The sequence below is a fragment of the Cucurbita maxima genome, unplaced genomic scaffold, assembly GCF_002738345.1.
Source record: "Cucurbita maxima cultivar Rimu unplaced genomic scaffold, Cmax_1.0 Cma_Scf00004, whole genome shotgun sequence".
NCBI lineage: Eukaryota > Viridiplantae > Streptophyta > Magnoliopsida > Cucurbitales > Cucurbitaceae > Cucurbita > Cucurbita maxima.
Window position 1 is genome coordinate 3,155,256 of NW_019272020.1, and position 19,538 is coordinate 3,174,793.

At 39.1% G+C, this 19,538-nt stretch overlaps 6 protein-coding genes across 10 annotated transcripts in view; 4 read left to right on the forward strand and 2 right to left on the reverse strand.

Annotated features, from left to right (window-relative positions):
* Positions 1–19,538, forward strand: part of LOC111478507 (vegetative cell wall protein gp1-like) — a 446,768-nt gene that overhangs the window by 5,345 nt on the left and 421,885 nt on the right. The gene's annotated exons all lie outside the window — the stretch shown is intronic.
* Positions 340–3,257, forward strand: LOC111478439 (protein DETOXIFICATION 27-like). Of its 2 annotated transcripts, XM_023122700.1 has the most exons (8): positions 342–779; positions 858–1,399; positions 1,811–1,897; positions 1,994–2,050; positions 2,117–2,355; positions 2,429–2,547; positions 2,629–2,718; positions 2,926–3,257. In XM_023122700.1, exons 1-8 carry the CDS (start codon positions 519–521, stop codon positions 2,986–2,988), a joined length of 1,458 nt encoding a protein of 485 aa, XP_022978468.1. In that variant the 5' UTR covers positions 342–518; the 3' UTR covers positions 2,989–3,257. The 2 variants fall into 2 exon arrangements, with proteins under 2 accessions (XP_022978467.1, XP_022978468.1); XM_023122699.1 differs by having other exon boundaries at positions 340–779; positions 1,811–2,050.
* LOC111478498 (protein MIZU-KUSSEI 1-like) lies at positions 5,015–6,151 on the forward strand. The gene has a single exon (XM_023122780.1). It carries the CDS (start codon positions 5,197–5,199, stop codon positions 5,896–5,898), a length of 702 nt encoding a protein of 233 aa, XP_022978548.1. The 5' UTR covers positions 5,015–5,196; the 3' UTR covers positions 5,899–6,151.
* LOC111478434 (glucan 1,3-beta-glucosidase A-like) lies at positions 6,894–10,462 on the reverse strand. 3 transcript variants are annotated; one of them, XM_023122692.1, is made up of 10 exons: positions 9,898–10,462; positions 9,702–9,817; positions 9,505–9,612; positions 9,256–9,432; positions 8,829–8,984; positions 8,571–8,740; positions 8,345–8,500; positions 7,571–7,923; positions 7,257–7,436; positions 6,894–7,106 (listed from the first exon to the last, which is right to left on the reverse strand). In XM_023122692.1, exons 1-10 carry the CDS (start codon positions 9,971–9,973, stop codon positions 7,018–7,020), a joined length of 1,581 nt encoding a protein of 526 aa, XP_022978460.1. In that variant the 5' UTR covers positions 9,974–10,462; the 3' UTR covers positions 6,894–7,017. The 3 variants fall into 3 exon arrangements, with proteins under 3 accessions (XP_022978460.1, XP_022978459.1, XP_022978461.1); XM_023122691.1 differs by having other exon boundaries at positions 9,505–9,624; XM_023122693.1 differs by having other exon boundaries at positions 7,024–7,106; positions 7,238–7,436; positions 9,505–9,624.
* Positions 11,243–13,290, reverse strand: LOC111478464 (RING-H2 finger protein ATL54-like). Its single transcript, XM_023122739.1, has one exon. It carries the CDS (start codon positions 12,831–12,833, stop codon positions 11,688–11,690), a length of 1,146 nt encoding a protein of 381 aa, XP_022978507.1. The 5' UTR covers positions 12,834–13,290; the 3' UTR covers positions 11,243–11,687.
* LOC111478482 (homeobox-leucine zipper protein ATHB-6-like) lies at positions 14,502–16,481 on the forward strand. Of its 2 annotated transcripts, none has more exons than XM_023122760.1 (3): positions 14,502–15,117; positions 15,269–15,673; positions 15,760–16,481. In XM_023122760.1, exons 2-3 carry the CDS (start codon positions 15,350–15,352, stop codon positions 16,300–16,302), a joined length of 867 nt encoding a protein of 288 aa, XP_022978528.1. In that variant the 5' UTR covers positions 14,502–15,117; positions 15,269–15,349; the 3' UTR covers positions 16,303–16,481. The 2 variants fall into 2 exon arrangements, with proteins under 2 accessions (XP_022978528.1, XP_022978526.1); XM_023122758.1 differs by having other exon boundaries at positions 14,503–15,117; positions 15,300–15,673.

The following is a 19,538-nucleotide window of genomic DNA, read 5'->3' on the forward strand; positions in this document are numbered from 1 at the left end:
TATATTTAGCTGTTTTAATATTGACATATTGTCATGTACTTGGGTTGTCACATTCTTTTGAACTTGTCAATTTGTAATTGCCTACCATGGTTTTTTTTTCTTTTCATTTTAATACGTTATTCTCGTGACAATTTAAATGGAATTATTGCATAATAATTTATTTAAAATTAGTGTATGTCTTTTTATTCAACGAAGGGAAATTGATTTGAATATTAATACCTGAAGCATGTGAATTGGGACACTATATGTTGAAAAAATTCATGTCAGTCAATAAACATAATTGAAGCAACAAATGTGTAACGTTACTTGTTACGGTGGTGGTGCATGAAAATACTAATTTTGTATATTTTCTCCTGTATAGCCTCCTATGAAGTAGTTGGCTGAGCAACTTTATGATCCCAGGTTCAATAATTTTGCTGTGGTGTCAGTTTTTAAGAGAGAGATGAGCTCGTAGATCCCTTGAACTGTGGTATCCTCCTCAAGCACGCAACACTCTTTCCTCCCACCGTTTCCAGGACATGGACGAACAGCAAGTAAACGTTCCCCTTTTGCAAGATTGTTCCGCAACACTACAACCCCATAATCAAGATATTGTAACACGCTTTTGGATCGAATCCAAGAAATTATGGAATATCGTCGGCCCTTCAATTTTCAGCAGGATAATCTCCTACTCCATCCTCATAATTGCCCAAGCTTTCGCCGGCCACTTAAATGACCTTGATCTTGCGGCCTTTTCCATCGCCGTCACCGTCGTCATCGGCTTCGACATGGGGCTTCTGGTTGGTACAAAAACCGTAACTCTCTGTGTTAGCTACACCAACTCTGTTTTTTCTTTAATTTGGTATATTTAATTTCAGATGGGAATGGCAAGCGCTTTGGAGACGCTATGCGGGCAGGCGTATGGGGCGAAGAAATACTACATGCTGGGAATCTATATGCAGCGCTCCTGGATCGTTCTCATCCTATGCTGCGTTTTGCTGTTGCCTATTTTCTTCTTTGCGTCTCCAATTCTGAAGCTCATAGGGGAGCCTCATGATTTGGCAGACCTCGCTGGAGTTTTATCCATCTGGATGCTTCCTATTCACTTCAGCTTCGCGTTTTACTTCCCATTGCAGAGGTTCTTGCAGAGCCAGGTGAAGGTGTGGGCGATTGTGTGGTCGGCCGTGGCGGCGCTTGTCTCGCATCTGGTGGCCAGTTGGGTGCTCGTGGTTCAGCTCAAAATGGGAGTGGTGGGCATTGCGGTAGCTTGCAACATTGGTTGGTGCGCTATGCCCACTGTTCAGATTGTTTACACTACCTGCGGCGGCTGTCCCCTCACTTGGACTGGGTTCTCGGTGGAGGCCTTTTCTGGTCTCTGGGAGTTTGTCAAGCTCTCTGCTGCTTCAGGGGTCATGCTATGGTCTCTCCCACTATTAATCAACCTAAATCAAGCTCCGTTCTCTACTTTTACCAGTTTTTTTCCAAAATCAAAGAAAAGTTTTCAAGATCTTTTTTTTTTTTTTAAATTTCATTATTGTGAGATGAAAAACAAACCCACCTTTTTTCCCAATCAAATTTCACTTTTAACTCAGCCTATCAAAGTGTTGGAAGATCAAAAGTTGGCCAGCTCGGATTGGATATCGGGTTGACCTATGGAACAATCTACTTCGGCCATATCTGTATTGGCCTGTCACTGGGCAAACCCAAATACGTGTGAACATATATAATCTTTTATATTAAAAAAGTAATGTTTTTTATATTAGCGTTTATTGTGTTTGTTTGTGTGTGTGGTTAAGCTGACAATTTTGATTTACAAATGATGAAATTTCAGCCTGGAAAATTGGTATTACAGAATACTGGTAGTGATCACTGGAAACATGAAGAACGCAGAGATTATGGTGGATGCTCTATCGATCTGGTTCTTTCTTTCTACAACTATTTTCTCTTCCAATTTTCTTTATATTCACCCGGAAATTACTAGAATGAAAAAAACTGGTAATTATTGTAATGGCAGCATGAGCATCAACGGATGGGAAATGATGATTCCTTTGGGATTCTTCGTGGGCACAGGGTAATCATCTATTTCAGAACATCTTATTATTTCTCCCAGTTATGATAATAATATAGTTGAAAACAGAGTGAGAGTGGCGAACGAGCTCGGGGCAGGCAACGGAGAAGGAGCCAAGTTTGCCACCATTGTCTCCTCGGCCACCTCCTTAATAATTGGCCTCGTCTTTTGTTGCCTAATTGTCATCTTCCACAATAGCTTCGGTCTCATTTTCTCTTCTAGCGCCGTCGTTCTTCAGGAAGTGGATAACCTCACCATTCTGTTGGCCTTAACCATTCTGTTCAACAGCATTCAGCCTGTCCTTTCTGGTATATCTCACAATATCTTGTCACTCAATGTGGAGTATCATTTACTATTATATGTTTAAGTGGATGCATATAGGCGTGGCAGTTGGGTCTGGATGGCAATCTTACGTGGCTTATATAAACTTGGGTTGCTATTATATCATCGGCTTACCTCTGGGAATTTTCATGCAATGGTTCACCGACCTTGGAGTTAAGGTAGCGCTATACATGAAATGTGATATCATAAGATGAGCTTATCCTTCGGTATGGATAATGATGTGTTCGTACATATTGAAGGGAATTTGGATAGGGATGATATTCGGAGGAACAGGAATTCAAACATTGATACTGCTCGTCGTTACAATTCGATGTGATTGGGAAGGAGAGGTATGCAATTTATTTGATTTAATTTGAAAATAGTGTCACGACTCTTCACAATGGTATGATACTTACTGCAGACTTTGAGTATAAGCTTTCATGACTTTGCTTTGAGCTTTCTAAGAGACCTCACGTCAACGATCTTTGATTATAAACACATATCATTCCTGAATTAGCAGGAATGAGCTGACGTGGGACCAAATTGATACTTTGCAGGCTAAGAAAGCCGGGTTGCGTGTGGAGAAATGGAGAGATGAAAAGTTTGAGGCAAAGGAATGAACCATCTTGAATAGGGAGATGATGGGCTGACGACAAGGATGAAAAGGCCCGTCACTCCATAAGGGGACGGCTCCGACCAAAGTGCTGCGCCCGGCCCGTTTGTTGCCCTTTTTGCACATTGACAAGACCCTTCATTCGTTCTCATCTATTTAAAATTTAGCTCCGAAAATAAACAATTATTTAATACCTTTTAAATTAAATTATCGTATATAATTTTCGGAAAAGCCAGTCCTTATCAGTAATTTCATACAATCAAACTTTGTCTGCCATTGGAGTCTAGTCTGATTGTTCAACCTTTTGTCGTTTTCTTATAATATCGTCCTTTTCTTATTTACAAGATAATAGATTACAATAATATCAACTTGTATTGGTTTCGTCTCTAAAAATGTCAAATTTTTGTCTACATACCATATGGATAAGTTATGGTAAAGGGCTTCTGAAATTTTAAATTGAAGAATGGAAAGTTTTTAAGAAATAGTTTTAACAACCAACTATTTTATTTATTTATTTGTTTGTTTGGAGGTGATGAAAAATATAACCAATAATCTTCCACCATACATTACTTAGAAAGAGACAAGAAGAAAATGTAAAATAAAAAAGGAAAACGTTTATTTAAAGATGAAGTTTGTGTAAGGAATAGGGTTGGCAACAAGGATTCGGAGAGTGAGATGGCGCACTGAGTTTTGTCTCTCGGCCACGGCACCCTCTATTTCGTCTCTTTCTTCTTCAATTCAATATTATAAATAAATAAAACTCAACCAAAAAGTTCCCCATTTTATATTCCAAAAAGCATCAATGAGTGTATGCCTTTTCCAAAAGAAAAATCTTTCAAAGCAAACACAAAAAGCCAATTCCTGTTTCAAACCACTGCACCCCCAAAAACACCCATAAATTTCCAAAACAACCCTACAACACATTTATATACTTAATAATACGACCTATGTGTGTGTGTGTGTGTGTGTATATCTATATACCTGACATCTTTTTCCTTTCTCCTGCTGTATGGAACCGATAAGAGTATGAGGTGGAGAAAAAAATGAATGAAATTATGGTGTATGAGATTGATAGTGATTTAGTGGGAAAAGGTGGGGAAAAGGTGGGGAAAAGGTGGGGAAAAGGTGGGGAAAAAGGGGAAAAGGGGAAGGGGAGTTGAATTATGGTGCGCCCTGGCAACAAGGCTTTGCCTGCAAGTCCCTCCAAAAATACTCTCTGTCTCTCATATTTTATTTCCATAAACAACAAAGCAAGAAAATCTAGTGCTTGCTATGTGGGTGTCTGCGCAGACCCACTTTTTTTTTTTTTTTTTTTTTTTTTTTTTTTTTTAATATGTTATATAATTGAACAAATAAGTATAAATGAAGTGGAAAAGAGTAGTTGAATCGTTGTATTTTAATTTGGAATTCTATCAGTGTCTTCCCAATTGATAATCATTGCATGATAAGGTTCTTGTTGTACGGAATTACACCTTTAATGGACGCAATGTTGCAAACTCAGCCTGTATTTTGTATTTTATTCTCGTATAATAATATATTATGCACAATTGCTTTTGTGAAATTTCACCTTTATTTTAATAAATATGCCACCAATTAAATGTAAATATACTCTTTTTTTTTTTTTTTTATGGAATCATTATTGAATCAAGTAATATTAGAGTGGAGAGATTGGAACGGGTTAATCAATAATTTAATATTAGAATTATTAGATTTAGAAAGTGTCAAAACAAATGATTATGTTTCTCTTGGGTTATCGTCTAAACCAGGCATATTTATCTACTTCAAACAAGATATCATATCATATCATATATATATTCATTCGATATTACTGGGATCTTTTGGGACAACCGTTTAATAACAATAAAGTCATTTTAAGTAAATTAAATGAAATGTGGCCACCAATTAGGGCTCCGACGTGGATTCATCAAGGCCATTGAAAATGAGTCATCATTCGGAATCAAATTTAAACAATAAATAAATAAAAGGTTATGGTTTTTGTGAGCCAAAAAATTGAGGCAGAGGCATTAATCCTTGGATTTTGCAAAAAAGGCTCATCATGTGAACGTGGGGGCGTCTTCCGAATTGAGAGATGAGAGATAAAAATGATGAATCAATGAAACGTCCCTTTTCATTTGGCTTCACTATTTAAACCCCACACTCCCTCTACGCTCATCAATCTCTTCCTCTCCTCTTTAATTCCTTACTTTTCCTCCCTATGGCCACTTACCCTGCCGTCAACGTCGCCGCCGTCGACTGCCAAAAACAAGTCCGTTCATGGCAGTTCTTCCGATCTCTTATTGAATTTCTCATCCCCACTTGCAATTGCGCTTTCTCCGAAGAGGAACCCACGTATTCCTCCAAACCCACCTTTCCCTCCACCTCCTCCTCTGCCACTTCCGTCACCGGCACTATATTCGGTTACCGAAGAGGGAAAGTCAACTTCTGTATTCAAACACACTCCAAGTCAACCAACCCAATTCTCCTCCTCGAATTGGCAGTCCCCACCGCTATTCTCGCCAGGGAAATGAGAGGCGGCGTTCTCAGAATCGCGCTGGAGTCCACTTCCACCGCCGCCGCCGCCGTGAATTCCGGGGGGCGGTCGGTTCTGTCGTCGCCAGCATGGAGTATGTACTTCAACGGGAGGAAAGTGGGGTACGCTTTGCGACGACGGGCTTCTGCGGCGGACGTGGAGACGCTGCGGCGGTTGGGGACGATGGTGGAAGGCGCGGGAATTATGGGGGGGAAGGAAGTGGAAGGTGAAGGTGAAGGTGAAGGTGAAGATGATTACTTGATGTATTTGAGAGGGAATTTCGATAGAGTTTGTGGGGCGTCAGGGGACTCTGAATCTTTTCATTTGAGAGACCCAAATGGAAGCATCGGTCAAGAGCTCAGTATTTTCTTTTTCCGGTCAACATGATTTCATGGAAACCGACTGCCCCCCCTCCCCTGATTTCCCTTTTTTTATTTTGGAGCTGCGCTTTTTTGGGCAGGGCTTTTTCAGCTGCTCGCTGCTAATCATTCTTGCCTTCTTCCACCACCACCAGCTTCGACTTGTCGTTTTGATATTGAACATTATGTGCCTATGCATATGTACTTATGTTTGCGATGTTAATATGAAATCAAAATTTGGGACTTTCTACTCAGCTTCCTCTGTGTTGTCCCTTTCTAAATTGGGTTACCTTATGGTCTTGAATTCTACCTCTAGTACCAGATGAATGATTTGAGCGATGGCGTCCCAACTTCAATTCATTTTCATTCCACCTACCCTGCTTTGGTTTCGAGTGGGAGTTCATAAAAACAATGACAGAGGCATTAGGCTTTTTGAGTATGTAGAGAGAGCTAGGGACAAGTAGGAGGTTGATTCAAATTAGTCACCATCCATATATTATATTATACCTGCCTTTTGTTTTTATCTTACCTGATCGTAAAATGGAGAGTTCAACCCTCTCGATTATAATTATAATCATTAAACCATGAATACTTAGACCAATGAAAATGAGGGTTTAAGGAGGCGAAGTTAAATATGAAGAGAGATGCGTGCATGAATTAAGATTGTGACTGATTTTGGGGTATGACAACCGGACACGAGACATGACCAATGAACCCAAGGTTGGAATAGTGAAGTTGATAAAACGATTGGCGTTCGGGGCCCTATGAATGAGGGCTTTTTGAAAAGAAGGAAAGGGCAACAAAATGGGGTATGTGGTTGCATGACCTGTTTCTGATTCCTTATGTCTTCACAGACATTAGGCCCTCTGCCTCTCATGTTCCACAATCAAACGTGGAAAGTTTCTCTCTTTTTCTTTTTCTTTTTAAATTTTAAAAAAAATCTACTAAATTTTGTCAACTTTTCATGAATTAATATTTAAATATGGTCAAACTTGTTTGATTTATGATGATGAAAGGCATAAATGCTACAATGATTGCTTTATTAATCTGCTGTTTAATCCACAAAAATGAAAAAAGGATGAGATTTATAAGAAACGTAAACGTTGTTGGTCCTGAATAGTAATGTGCGATCCTGAAGGGCTGCAACTCAGAGCATGAACAGCAGGTGAGGGAACCAGGCACATGCTAATGCAACCCACAACCCACAGTCGAAAACAGCCCTGATGGGTGAATCACCTGCACCATTTAGACATGTTACATCATTGATGTAACTCAAAAGCACCAAAATGCAGGGCGTCGGATATAACACGGGTGTGTTTATTTGTCAATCAAAGTTGAAGCACAAAACAAAACAAAACATCCCTTACATTCTTGGTTATCACCTACCAAATTGAAGATAATTGTTCTTGATGTTCCACTCAAAATCCCAGTGCTTCCTGTCATTCTTTAGGGTCCAATAAGTCCATCCAAAAGAAGCTGCATTATAAACCTCTAGCTGGACCCTCCCAAAGTTTTGATAATCAGCCTGAGACCCATTTGTCACATCCCACTCATTCACCCATTCTCCTGTTAATCACACTCATCTATTATAAATCGGCCAATTTGGATTGACTTTCTAAATGCTTATGAAAGTGTTTGGCTCTAAGTTCGATAATCTTAGAAAAAAAAGAGTAAAGAGACCGAGGTGGTCCGAGGCTTACCAACGAATACTAGGGGACCGTTTGCACTGTTTAAGGCCTGTAGTTGAGTTTGCCTGTTCTTGTATATGATTTCTATGTTCTCCGAGGGGCTCAAGTGATCAAAGAAGGGATCAAACAGATTGTAGCAATGCAAATCCACTACTAAATTATGAGATCCTATGTCAGCTTCATAAAGTTCCATAGGATCTGCTTTCCCAATTCTTTGGCAAATTATTACATAAGCTTTTGAAGAGTATTTACGGACTATATTGTATCCTTGTTTGTAATATGATACCAAGGTGTCCAATGGAACTAAATCTGCTGACGGTTCGTTTAAAAGTTCAATTCCGAGCAAGGCTGGATGTTTTCCATACCTACAAAAAATATGCAGGAGATAACCGTACCAATGTCAAACTTTGTTGAATTTGCCACACCGAGCTTTTTAATAGTGTAACAACCCAAGCCCACAGCTAACATATATTGTCCTCTTTGAGTTTCCCCTCAAGGTTCTTAAAACGTGTCTGGTAAGGACAGGTTTCCACACCCTTATAAAAAAAGTTTCGTTCCGCTCTCCAACCAATGTGGGATCTCACAATCCACCCTCCTTTGGGGCCAGCGTCCTCGCTGGTACTCATTCCCCTCTCCAATCGATGTGAGATCTCATAAATAGTCTTTCAAGAGAACTTTATTCTCGATAGAGGCATATCATGAAATTTCTAAGTACGAATTGGTGGTACGGGTAACTATATAGATTGCAACAAGGATAAGAAGAATCAAAATCTGAGAGAAAAATACCTCGAAGCTAAGAAGTCTATAACATCCAATGTTTTAGAAATGTAAGCAGGAGAATTGGGCCATTCTAATGTACCGTCATTACTTGCGCTATGTTCCATCCCATTTTGGGAGCCGGGAGCAGCATGAAGGTCGATTATGCACATTAAGTTATAGGCTCTGCACCACAGAATTCAGGGTTTTAGTAGAGAATGTGAATCTGAAAGAATAATTAGAAAACAAGACCTACAGTGCCCATGAGAATGCATTGTCTAGAGCTTCCAAGGATCCACCAATAAATGGTGCAGGAGGATCCGGATCGAAAGCAATCCACCAACCAACAGGAATTCTCACTGTGTTTATTCCATGTCTATACAAAAATTTAAAGTCGTCTATAGTCACAAAATTGTTTCTATGTCTCTGCAGTTACATCAACCAGAAGTTAAGTTCATATATATATATAATTGCGATCAATCTATGGGAAAGCTAGTTGGTATTCAGACTTTACCTGATAAACACGAGTTGCCTCATCCTTTCCATAGCCATTTGCAAGCTGGTAATCTCCATGCAGGTTGCCTGAAACAATCATTTCAAAAGTGGCAGCATTGTCATCCCATCCTGGCTTCCCTGGATAGTCAGCTGTCAGCTGATTTGTTATCATAGCCTAAAAGTACAGCATATGCAATCCAGTTTAACTATTAGAATGTCTTAGCATACTAAAATATCGAGTAAAATTGTTGACAAGAATTGAGGGTTCAGTAGAGCCATGACTTCTCATGAGTTGTGAAAGCTGAGCGGCTAGTTATAAGGCCTAGCTAGTTGCTTCACTCATCACTTACTTTTGCAATTCTTTCATTGAGAAAATCATGGCAACCAAAAAGGAATATACATAGAAACTACAACAAACAAGTAAATGAAGAGATGAAATGTGATACCTGTAGATAGGCTCCAGTCCTAAGTTTTAGGTGCACTCTATTGTCTTTTCTTTCAACAAAGAAAGTTTCAGAGTTCCTGGGCGATTGAGCTGTTGCAGAGCATCCCAAGGCATCACATTTTAGAAACTGCCCGAGGACAGTACGGAATTGAAATTCTGATGCAGAAACTCTCCATAACTGCAACAAACAACAGAGGGGGTAAAGCTTGGGAGTCATGAAGGAGAAGAGATTTCTGATTGAGCATCTGACCCTGAAGGTTTCCCATGAAGATGCAACATCTCTATCGACTGCAACACCTGTGCCTCCTCCATTCTCAGCGCTAACGAACTTCTTCAATGTTACGGACCACAATTGAACCTGATTTCCATCCTGTATAATAGTATCAACTGAGCTATCTTGGAGACTTGGATTACATCCAAAACATGAGCTAAAAGAATGGAACTCACTAGCATGTCCCCATTGGGGATGCCTTCAAAAAGGGAAGGTTTAATCCAACCTTCAATCACCAACCATCCTCCTAAGTTCACTCCTCTGACTTTATTGTCCCCAAGAATTCCCTCCACTTGAATCAAGAGAAAATGATGAATAAGTATGTTACAGCACTGAGCAGAAGCTGATGAAATTACAATCATTGGGGCCTACCTGAAAATGCTTTAGAGGAGATAAGACAACAGCAGAGAAAAAACGCCGATACCCATTTCGTGAAAACAAGTTCCATTAAGCAATGCCAGCAGAGGAAGCATCACAAACCCAAAAATATAGTGAGCATTAGGAAGAAGAGATGAGAAGGGAAGTCGAGTATACGCAGCTAAGAATGAAGGGGTTGCTCCGATCTAAAGCAGCATTTGAGTCGGAGAATCTCAGTTATTCCTTCCGTATCTCTCAGATAATACCAAATTGAGATTGGGCGAACTAGCATAAAGACAGAAAAGGGTTTGTCAATCTCATCGCATTAAACTAATGGTTAGACGAGATCTTGTGAATGATCGAGACAGAAGCAAGCCCATTGAAATAGAAGACGAAGAAAAGAACAATTTGGTAGACTATAATAAAGAAATGAAAAAGGGTATCACTAGAAATGTGGTTATGGTCGTGCAGAAAGCGCAAAAGGGAAAGAGGGGAAGATTTCGCCTGAGGAATTGCAAGTTTTTACTGGTGGGGGCTAAGATTTTCATCCAATTTTTAATCTTCCCGTTCATGGGGTTGAAAGAAAGGCGAGAGTTTTGGGAGACTAGGAAGGTGAGCCAACTCCAACCAAGGGAAGATTTGGTGTAAAAGGGGCGTGTAAGATATTGGCCCAGATTCCATCTTCTTCTCATCAAATCAAAATAGCCCACCTTTCTAATTTTTACAACTTCCTCGCTTTACTTTTTACTGTTAACAATTGATCCCTGTGGCTGTGTGCCTCTGAAATAAAGAAGATTCGTTTTTTTTTTAATTATTTTATTAAGAAAAGATATCAAAATGACGACTTTTCTAGGCAATTGGCAACAATAGTTCAACCTTAACGAGGCTTCCAAACTGCACTATATGCTCATGAATCCCTTGTGAGAGAATAAGATGTCAGCGCATAAAAGAAGGAACGCCTTCTTTATACATTCATCTTGTTCTACTGTATTTGTTTTTTGAGCTAAACCAGAAAAACAAAATAAGAAACAGAACATGCCCTCCGGTTACTGCCATTTTTGCTGTCTCGTGAGCTAAAAGATTTGGATGTCACCGACAATGCAGAGCAGCAAAGCCGACGAAGGAAGGTGGGAAGTGAGGTAAAGGATATCGTCCCCACCGATCCAAGATCCGAATCATCAACCCTTCCCCGAAATGATCAAACTCAACTTTAGCAGACAATAATTCAGATTTATCATGTGGGATCGATCATGGTTACTAAATCTTGATTCACTAATAAGACGAGACTGGCCACACGGCCTACCAAGGATGAGCGTCCAAGTCACCAAGTGGCATAAAAGCGCCAAACAGGAATGGAAACAGTAAGAAAATCATCTAATACCATATTCATCTTCGAACTAGTTTATTGCATATGAGTTTGTAGAGAATAAAACTCCATACTTGCGTGCAGCTCACGTCAAGTAGAGATGTTCCCCGTACATTAATGTAGTGTAGTGTAGCCAAAAATACATTTTTACTTGTAAAACTAACTTTTAACCTCCAAAATTCAAATCAGCAGCCCTCGTTTGTCAATGTGCAGATAACTAGGAATGTTACAAAAGCCGAGGCATTGAGATAAATAAATAAGCCCATCTTCTTCTTTATTTATTCTATTCGTATATTACCTTTTAGAAAAAACCCCAACAGAACAGACCAGAGTTGCAGCAGCTTGAACACCTTACCATACACGTGTAGGAGCAGGGCAGCTTCTTGGAACTGTACAGAAAAGATTGTGAGTTTCGCGGACATTAAGATTTCTTTATTTCTCACATCGGAAGGACCGAGCTCTGGCTTCTGTAATGCCTGGCCGAATGTATCTTCCTTCTACCCGAACTTAACATTTTCATCGAGATCCCCCCCTTTTGCACAGAACGCCCAAATGGAATGCTCTTCACGAGATTATACAAGCTCTGATTTCCGACTCCCCGCTTTGGGAAGGGAACATTCCTCGAAGAGACTGAATTCTTCACTTCCACTAACGCCCCACTTGAAGAAGAACCTTCTTCTGGAATTTGTATTTTGGCCGTCGCCTGATAAATCGCCATTGCAGAAACTGAATCCATAGAAACCGACCTTCTTATCGCTTGTCCTTCGTCTTCCACAGCCTCGCGAATTTGATTCTCAGTCAAATCACTCAAAGTCAGAGACAGCCCTTTGATTGGAATTTCAGAATTCCCTCCACTATTGCTACCCCCTTCTCCACTGTTTGCATCTCCTCTGTTTTCTTCCTCGACGGCCTCTGTTTCCATTTGGGTAACTTCGATCGCCGGCGGCTGGTTTCTGATCGGTTCGGTGGGGACTAAATTAGGGGCGGCGGAGTTGGACAGCACTGGAGCACGACAAAGGGGGCAGTTTTTGTGCGATCTCAGCCAGGTGTCGATGCAGGGAACATGGAAGGCGTGGCTGCATTTAGGCAACAGTCGAAGGCTCTCGTCGTCTTGAAACTCGCCGAGGCAGATCGAGCAGTCTGATCCTTCGATTAATTTCTCGTCCTTCCTGTACTTGAACATGGTGATTGAATCGATGATCGATTGCTGGAGACCGACGGTATTGATGTACCATACGTGGTGGTCAAGGACGGGTGCTTCTTCATCTTCATCGGGGAGGTTCTCTCTGTGGACATCGAACAGAGGCGGCCCATTCTGTCTGGAGTTACGATACTCCTTCAATTTCTTGACAAGAAGACAAACCATGAAGATGGCGACGATGAAAGTAGCTGTGGAGATCAAACTGAGAAGAAGTAGAGTCTTTCCCGAGGGATGGGGGCGGGGTGGGTTACCGGAAGACGGGAGCAAAGGCAGATGCGGCGGAAGTGACTTTGGAGAACATAGAAGGGAACAGTTAGGAGTACAGAGTGTATAGCAAAATTTAAAATGATATCGGGACCCAAGACAAGCCCGGTGGCAGGGCATGGCGCGGATGGGGCAACTGAATTGGCGAGGAAAAGGCGGAAGAGATGGGAGGTTGAGCGGTGGAGGTGACGGTTGATGAAAGAAGAAAAAGGCATAAAGTGGGGATGAGGGAAATGTTGAAGAATTTTCGAGGAAGATGAGGGAAGTGGTTTGTGGGTATTGGTTGAAGACAAGGACATGGGCATTCAACTTGGCCCATGGAAGAGTGCCTGTAAGTCAATGGACTTTATTGTGCCATTCCCGCGTTCCAGACTTTCCAGTCGTCTTTCTTTTTCCTCTCCCAAAGGACTTCCATGTCAGCCCTAGTCTCAAGGAAAATGGAAAACCAGTGAAATTTCCTCAACGCAAACTAATTATAACCGTACACGTAAGCTTAATACGTGGCTCAGATTGCCACCTGACAGCTACTTCCTAGTTCCATCGTTGTCTAGCTGCGTGTTTGGCGGGTCTTTCAGTCTATTCCTCCCTACAATCGTAATCAAGAACTCAGAGTTCAATTATTGATGAATTTTGTTACTGAAAATTGAGTGGATGGGCCCTTTGGCATACGAGCCCATGCCCTGTGGCCCATATTCTGAATTTCTTACGTTTGGATACTGTGACAGGACCCGGCCCATCTCATTTTTGTCTGCTACCCTGCAATTTCCTCGTGCTCTTATTAGCACTTATTAGCTCATATAATTAAAATATTCTAAGAGGCAAAGACAAGTTGTTGGCGTTTAAAACAGAAATTGGGAAACAAGAAGAGCTGTCCTTTTCTTTTGTCCAAGTTCCATAAAATTTGGTATATTTTCTTTTATTTTTTAAAATAGTATATACACCAATTAATCAGTTAAGTATTCATAATTTTTATGGAATAAAATACATTAATGACAACTAAATTCTTTTTTCTTATTAAAACACACATTAATTAAATTACCAATTTAACGTTATTATTTTAATTGATGAGCCTATATGGATATAAAGTTTAAAAATTAATAAAGAAGAGCAATCTGATTCTTTTTTGGGGGCGGGGAATAAGCCCACTGGCCAAGCCTCCACACTCAGCCACATTGCACGTATCGCATTTTTAAGAAATTAACCCAAGCTTTGTTTTGAAAAGGGCTGCCACTTAAAAATAAATAAATACTTAACATTTATTTGAATCCCATAAATAAAAGTTATTAATGAAAATGTTTTATAAACTTAATTATAAAAAAGAAAAAAGATGATTACTTAACGGAGTTGAAATGATTCGAACAACTAATCTAATACTTAATAATTAATAAATAGGAGACAACATTTTCATATTTAATAATTATAGAAATTTTGATTATTTAAAACTATAGGCTGCTCCAACTGCACAGACAAAGTATCAAGAACAGATTTTTTTTTTTTTTTTTTTTTTTTTTTTTTTTTTTTTTTTTTTTTTTTTTTTTTTTTTTTTTTTTTTTTTTTTTTTTTTTTTTTTTTTTGTTAATTCCAAAATTGTCCTTATAAATCCGTTTCAAAAGTACGGTCAATAAGCGCGGGGGGTGGTTCCACTCGCGATAGACGGTGGCCGTAATTTGCATTTGGCGTGAATTTGAGATGAATTTGGTTCTGGCAAACCGCAGTGAACCCAACCCTAGTTAGATTCCAACCCTACTTTCTGACACGAGTTGGATTATTTAAAGACAGAGAAAGTATTAGACTAATCGTAATTGAGCTGCACACTCCCCCTCTCCTCCTCCTCCTCCTCCTCCTCCTATTTCATTTTCTAGAGCTTCTCCCTCAACCCACGATCTCTAATAATGCAGTAGAGAGAGAAACAAGAGAGAGAACGAGAGAAAAATATCATTTTGGGCAATCGATCATCATCATCATCTTCTTCTTCTTCTGCGGGCTGGGTTGGATTTTGATATTTTTGTTTCCATTTTGAGGATCGATTGGAATTGGGTTTTGTTTTCTGGACTTTTCTTTTGATGGGTTCAGAGAAGGAAGGAGAATCGAAGACCAAGAAAGATCCAGGGGAAACAGGGGAAGTAACTGGGAACTTGTACAGAGTCGGCCTTGTTTCACATCTGGAACGTCCTCTGCTTCTTCCTACAACTCTATTCCTTTCTGCTACTTTGAACCACTCTTTCAGTTCCTAACAATCCCTCGCTACGCTTCTAACAAATCACGCCTCCAAGCTTTTAGGGTTCACTTGAATACAAGGATCTCATCATATTTTGGGAGCTGTTTTTTTTAATCTCTTCCGTCATGAAGAGACATGGCAGCTCAGATTCGTTGGGCGCTCTGATGTCTGTGTGTCCTACTTCAGGTTTAAATATAATCAACAATTTTGTTTTATATATCTTCATTTCTTTATTCTTCTTCTGCTGCTTAATTTCCATTTTCCCGACACCCCCATGTGAATTTTTCTTTTCTTTTCTTTTCTTTCTTGTCTCTTGTTAAAACCCAATAACTCGCAGGAATCTTTACGAAACACGCTCTTGCTTGCAGATGAACAGAGTCCGAGGAACAGCCATGTTTATGGCAGGGAATTTCAGTCGATGTTGGACGGGTTGGACGAAGAAGGCTCCATGGAAGAACAGTGTCATGTGGGAGAGAAGAAAAGGAGACTCAGTGTTGATCAAGTTAAGGCCTTGGAGAAAACATTCGAGATTGAAAACAAGCTGGAACCAGATAGGAAAGTGAAGCTTGCTCTAGAACTTGGCCTGCAGCCAAGGCAAGTTGCTGTATGGTTCCAAAACCGTAGAGCCCGATGGAAAACTAAGCAACTGGAGAGAGATTATGGGCTTCTGAAAGCCAATTACGAAACTCTCAAGCGTAGTTTCGATACCCTTCAGAAGGACAATGATGGTCTGCTCAAAGAGGTCGATAATTGTAAAATCCCAGAGAGTTTTTGTTCTAAATGTTGAAGTTTTGTTTTTCCCCCAATTCACCTGTCTCTGTTTTATAGATTAAAGAATTGAAATTGAAGCTCGAGGAAGAGAAGACAGAGAGGCATTTATCAGTGAAGGAAGAGATTTTCGTGCCAGAATCGGGCAATTTACTTATTGAGCAGACGAACAATCATCTTTCGGTGGATCATGTTCCTCTTCCTGTTTCTTCGGATCATTCCGACGACTTCAACTACGAGAGCTTCAGAATAGCAAGCGCCGAGGATGGGGACGAACAAAGAGTTAAAGTATCGTTGTTCCCTGATTTTAAAGATGGGTCATCGGACAGCGACTCAAGCGCCATATTAAACGAAGACAACAGCCCAAACGCCGTCGTATCGTCCACGGCCGCCGGGATGCTCCAAAGCAAACAGCAAATTCTGTCGTCTCCGACGTCGTCTTTGAACTGGTTCCCGTATCAAAAGGCAGCAGCTTATAATAATGCACAACAATACGTGAAAATCGAAGAGTACAATTTCTTCAGCGGAGAAGAGAGCTGTGATTTGTTCTCCGATGAACAAGCGCCGTCTATGCATTGGTACTGCCCCGATGAGTGGAACTAAAAGCAATTCCAATCATGAGAGTGAAATCTAGCGTGGGAATTGGCACGGTGGGATTGGTCGGAGAGGGAACAGGTGGCGGCTCAGAGTGTTGATTGGAGTGAAGCTGTAAAGATTGATGGTGGGTGGGATGATTAGAAAGAACAAATGTTGTAATGAACAAATAATGATTCCCTTGGGCTTTTTCCCCCCTTTCATTTCTAAACCATTTTTATGCCCTAGATTCCTATAATATTTGTACTTCACTAAATTAAATCCATCTTTGGTGAATATTTTGAAAATTAATTAATTAATTAATTAATTAATTAATTAATATATGAAAAAGAAAAAGAAAAAGAAAACCAAGGGATTGAAGAGAGTGGCTTAAAAAGAAGAGACCTATGATTGGATGATGAAAAAAAAGAGCTTTTCTTTTGGTCCAACTTTTTAAAACAACGAGTGCGGTTAATTCCCATCTCACCCTCGTTCACATCTAAAGCTAACATTTCCCATTTCGTTATTTATTTATTTTTCCTCATTATATATTGTTTTTGTTTTAGGTTGATGTATTATGAGTGGATTAAAGATAATGCAGATTCCGACTCCACGTCGACCAGCGTGGGGGGCCCACTTCTAGACACCCTACTCTTTTAAGATTTATTTATTTATTTATTTATTCATATGAGTTCGCATGGGACCCACTCGTCAGAGTTGCAGGAGCAGCCGACAGTAACCCCATCCATTTTAAAAGACACGTGTACATCCCCTTCTTCTAGAAGCCCACTTCCTGGTTCTTTCGCCCCTTCCTTCTCAATTTAACAAATTGAACATGTTTTTAAAATAAAGTTTTTTCAAATACTCTCTCCCTTTCCATGGCAACCAACCCTAGTAAGTTTTCTTTTCCCTACTAAGTTATTCATTATTAATTTCATTTACCCTATCTTTATTCACTAATAAATCCACTGGGTCTTGTATTCAGAAATCTGCAGGGGCTCGGATCCCCGCATTCCGATTAAATTCATGCAACCAACCAACACTTTCCACGTCATCTCCGAGTTTTTATACCAAAAATAAATAAATAAACTCCATATTTTATGAAAAAACTATATTTAAATTCTAAAACTCCATGTTTTAGTTCTTAAAGTTTCCAATAATCTATTTTTTGTGTCGCTGTCCCGAATATTTTTTGATGTTTTTGTTAACTTTCTATTTTTGGCCAACTTTTCTCTCTCTCTCTCATCCCTTACCCTGCCTCCTTGTTCTCACCGGTGACCAAGCTCCGGCGACCGTCCTCTGGTCTCCCCAATCCCATCTTCGTTCTCGTCCTTCCTTATTCCAACTATATTACACTGAAATGCAGGTAAGCAGAACAGTGCCGGAAAAGCTCACCAAACATTCATCACTTCGCTTTTGACTTTTATTTCATTCAAACCTGACACCTCAACTCACAAATACTTCCACACCTGTCCATCAAAAATAAATAAATAAATAAATAAATAAACCATTATTATTGTTATTTTGAATTTATATTTTTCAAAATTCTAATCCAGTTGTAAAACCCAGAACAAGTCTAATATTACGGCTACTCACTCAGAATAAGAAACAGTGCAGTTCTTATTTAAGAATTAGATAAGATGAATATGACTAATTAAAATGAATATGACATAGCTCAAATTAATAAGTCTGATGTACCAAAAGCGACACCGTTATTAATTCTTTTTCGGAAAATATATATTTTTAATTTATTAATTAAATGTTGCATCATTTGTCAACATAAAGATTAAAATACATTATAAATTAATTAAAACCATTTCTGTACGAAATTAAATTTACATCACTCCACTGATTTATAAATATAAAATCATTCTAATTAGCTAATCGCTGCAAGCAAGGGCCAATTAGTTTTTATTTTTCATAAGGTAATCATAATTTATATTATTTTTCCCTTTCTCAGGATAGTAAGAATATCTTATGAAAGAAACTTTGGATTTGGTTTCAGAAATTAAAATTGATGTGATTTCAATTTTAATATCTCTCTCTCTCTCTCTCTCTCTCTCTATATATATATATATATATATATATATATATGTATGCATGCATGTATGTATGTATGTATGTATGAAAGAGATGAGAACGGAAATGAAATGGTCGGGCCGTCCCGTTTTCAACTCTATTGAAAACTGAGTTTGATTTTTGTAATTTAATATAATATGTGGTGGGGGAAATGACGCGACACATTGCAGGAAGTCCAAAATAAAAGCTTAATTTGGTTTAATACATAAATTAAATAGAATTAATAATAATCAAGTTGAAATGTTATTCATTTGGATACATATGAACACCAACAGTGATCTGCACAACTGCATTTAAACTTTGAACACGACAACCGACCAAACAAAAATATATATAGAGAGAGAGAGAGGAGTAAGGCATAGGGCCCCATGCCCTTAGCCCATTGATTTGATAACAAAAGTAGGGTCATTGCCCCTTGTCAGCACGAACAAATTATTCGAGAGAACCACTATGATTTGATGTATAGTTTTACGTCGATAAATATATGATAGAAATGTTGCAAAAAAAATTTAAAATTTATATCATCTATCTGTCTAACTGGGGTTGGGTTGGTTCCTCTTCCATAGGCTACAGATGGACCCTCTCTTTTCATAAAAGACAACTAGATTTGTTTGCCGTTTTCATTCTGAAAAGTGAAAAACTGTGCACATCTATTTTAGGCTTCATTTCTCAAAATTTGGTGCTTCAGTAGTGAAGTCATCATCTCATTATGAGTTAATTTAATATAAGATTTTGATGTTTGATGGTGTGACAAATTTAACTACACGGGTTCTTAATGTAGATCTATTGAAATACTTTTAAATGTTCCGATTTAAAAATTATGATCTTCTTTTGCCATTTGAAATACTATTACTAAATTAAAGCCAAAATAGATTGATATAGAAACCTCTGGACTGATAGAAAGTTAGGTTAAATTATAGATCATACTTTTTCCAAAAAAAAAAAAAAAAAAAAAAAAAAAAAAAAAAAGGTTGGAGCACAAATCCCAAAAGGCATCTTCGGTTATTTCCATGGAAAATTGTGAGTTAGCGTGTAGTATGGGGTGCTCCCACGAGGTGTCCCACACTCCCACTTGTGCTTTGTCTTTATAACTTCTAATATTACAATACATTTGGTTCTAACTCAACCCCAACAGAGGCCTCCAATTTCTAGTCTTTGACTCGTCGTCTTGTATAAAACGGTCAGTC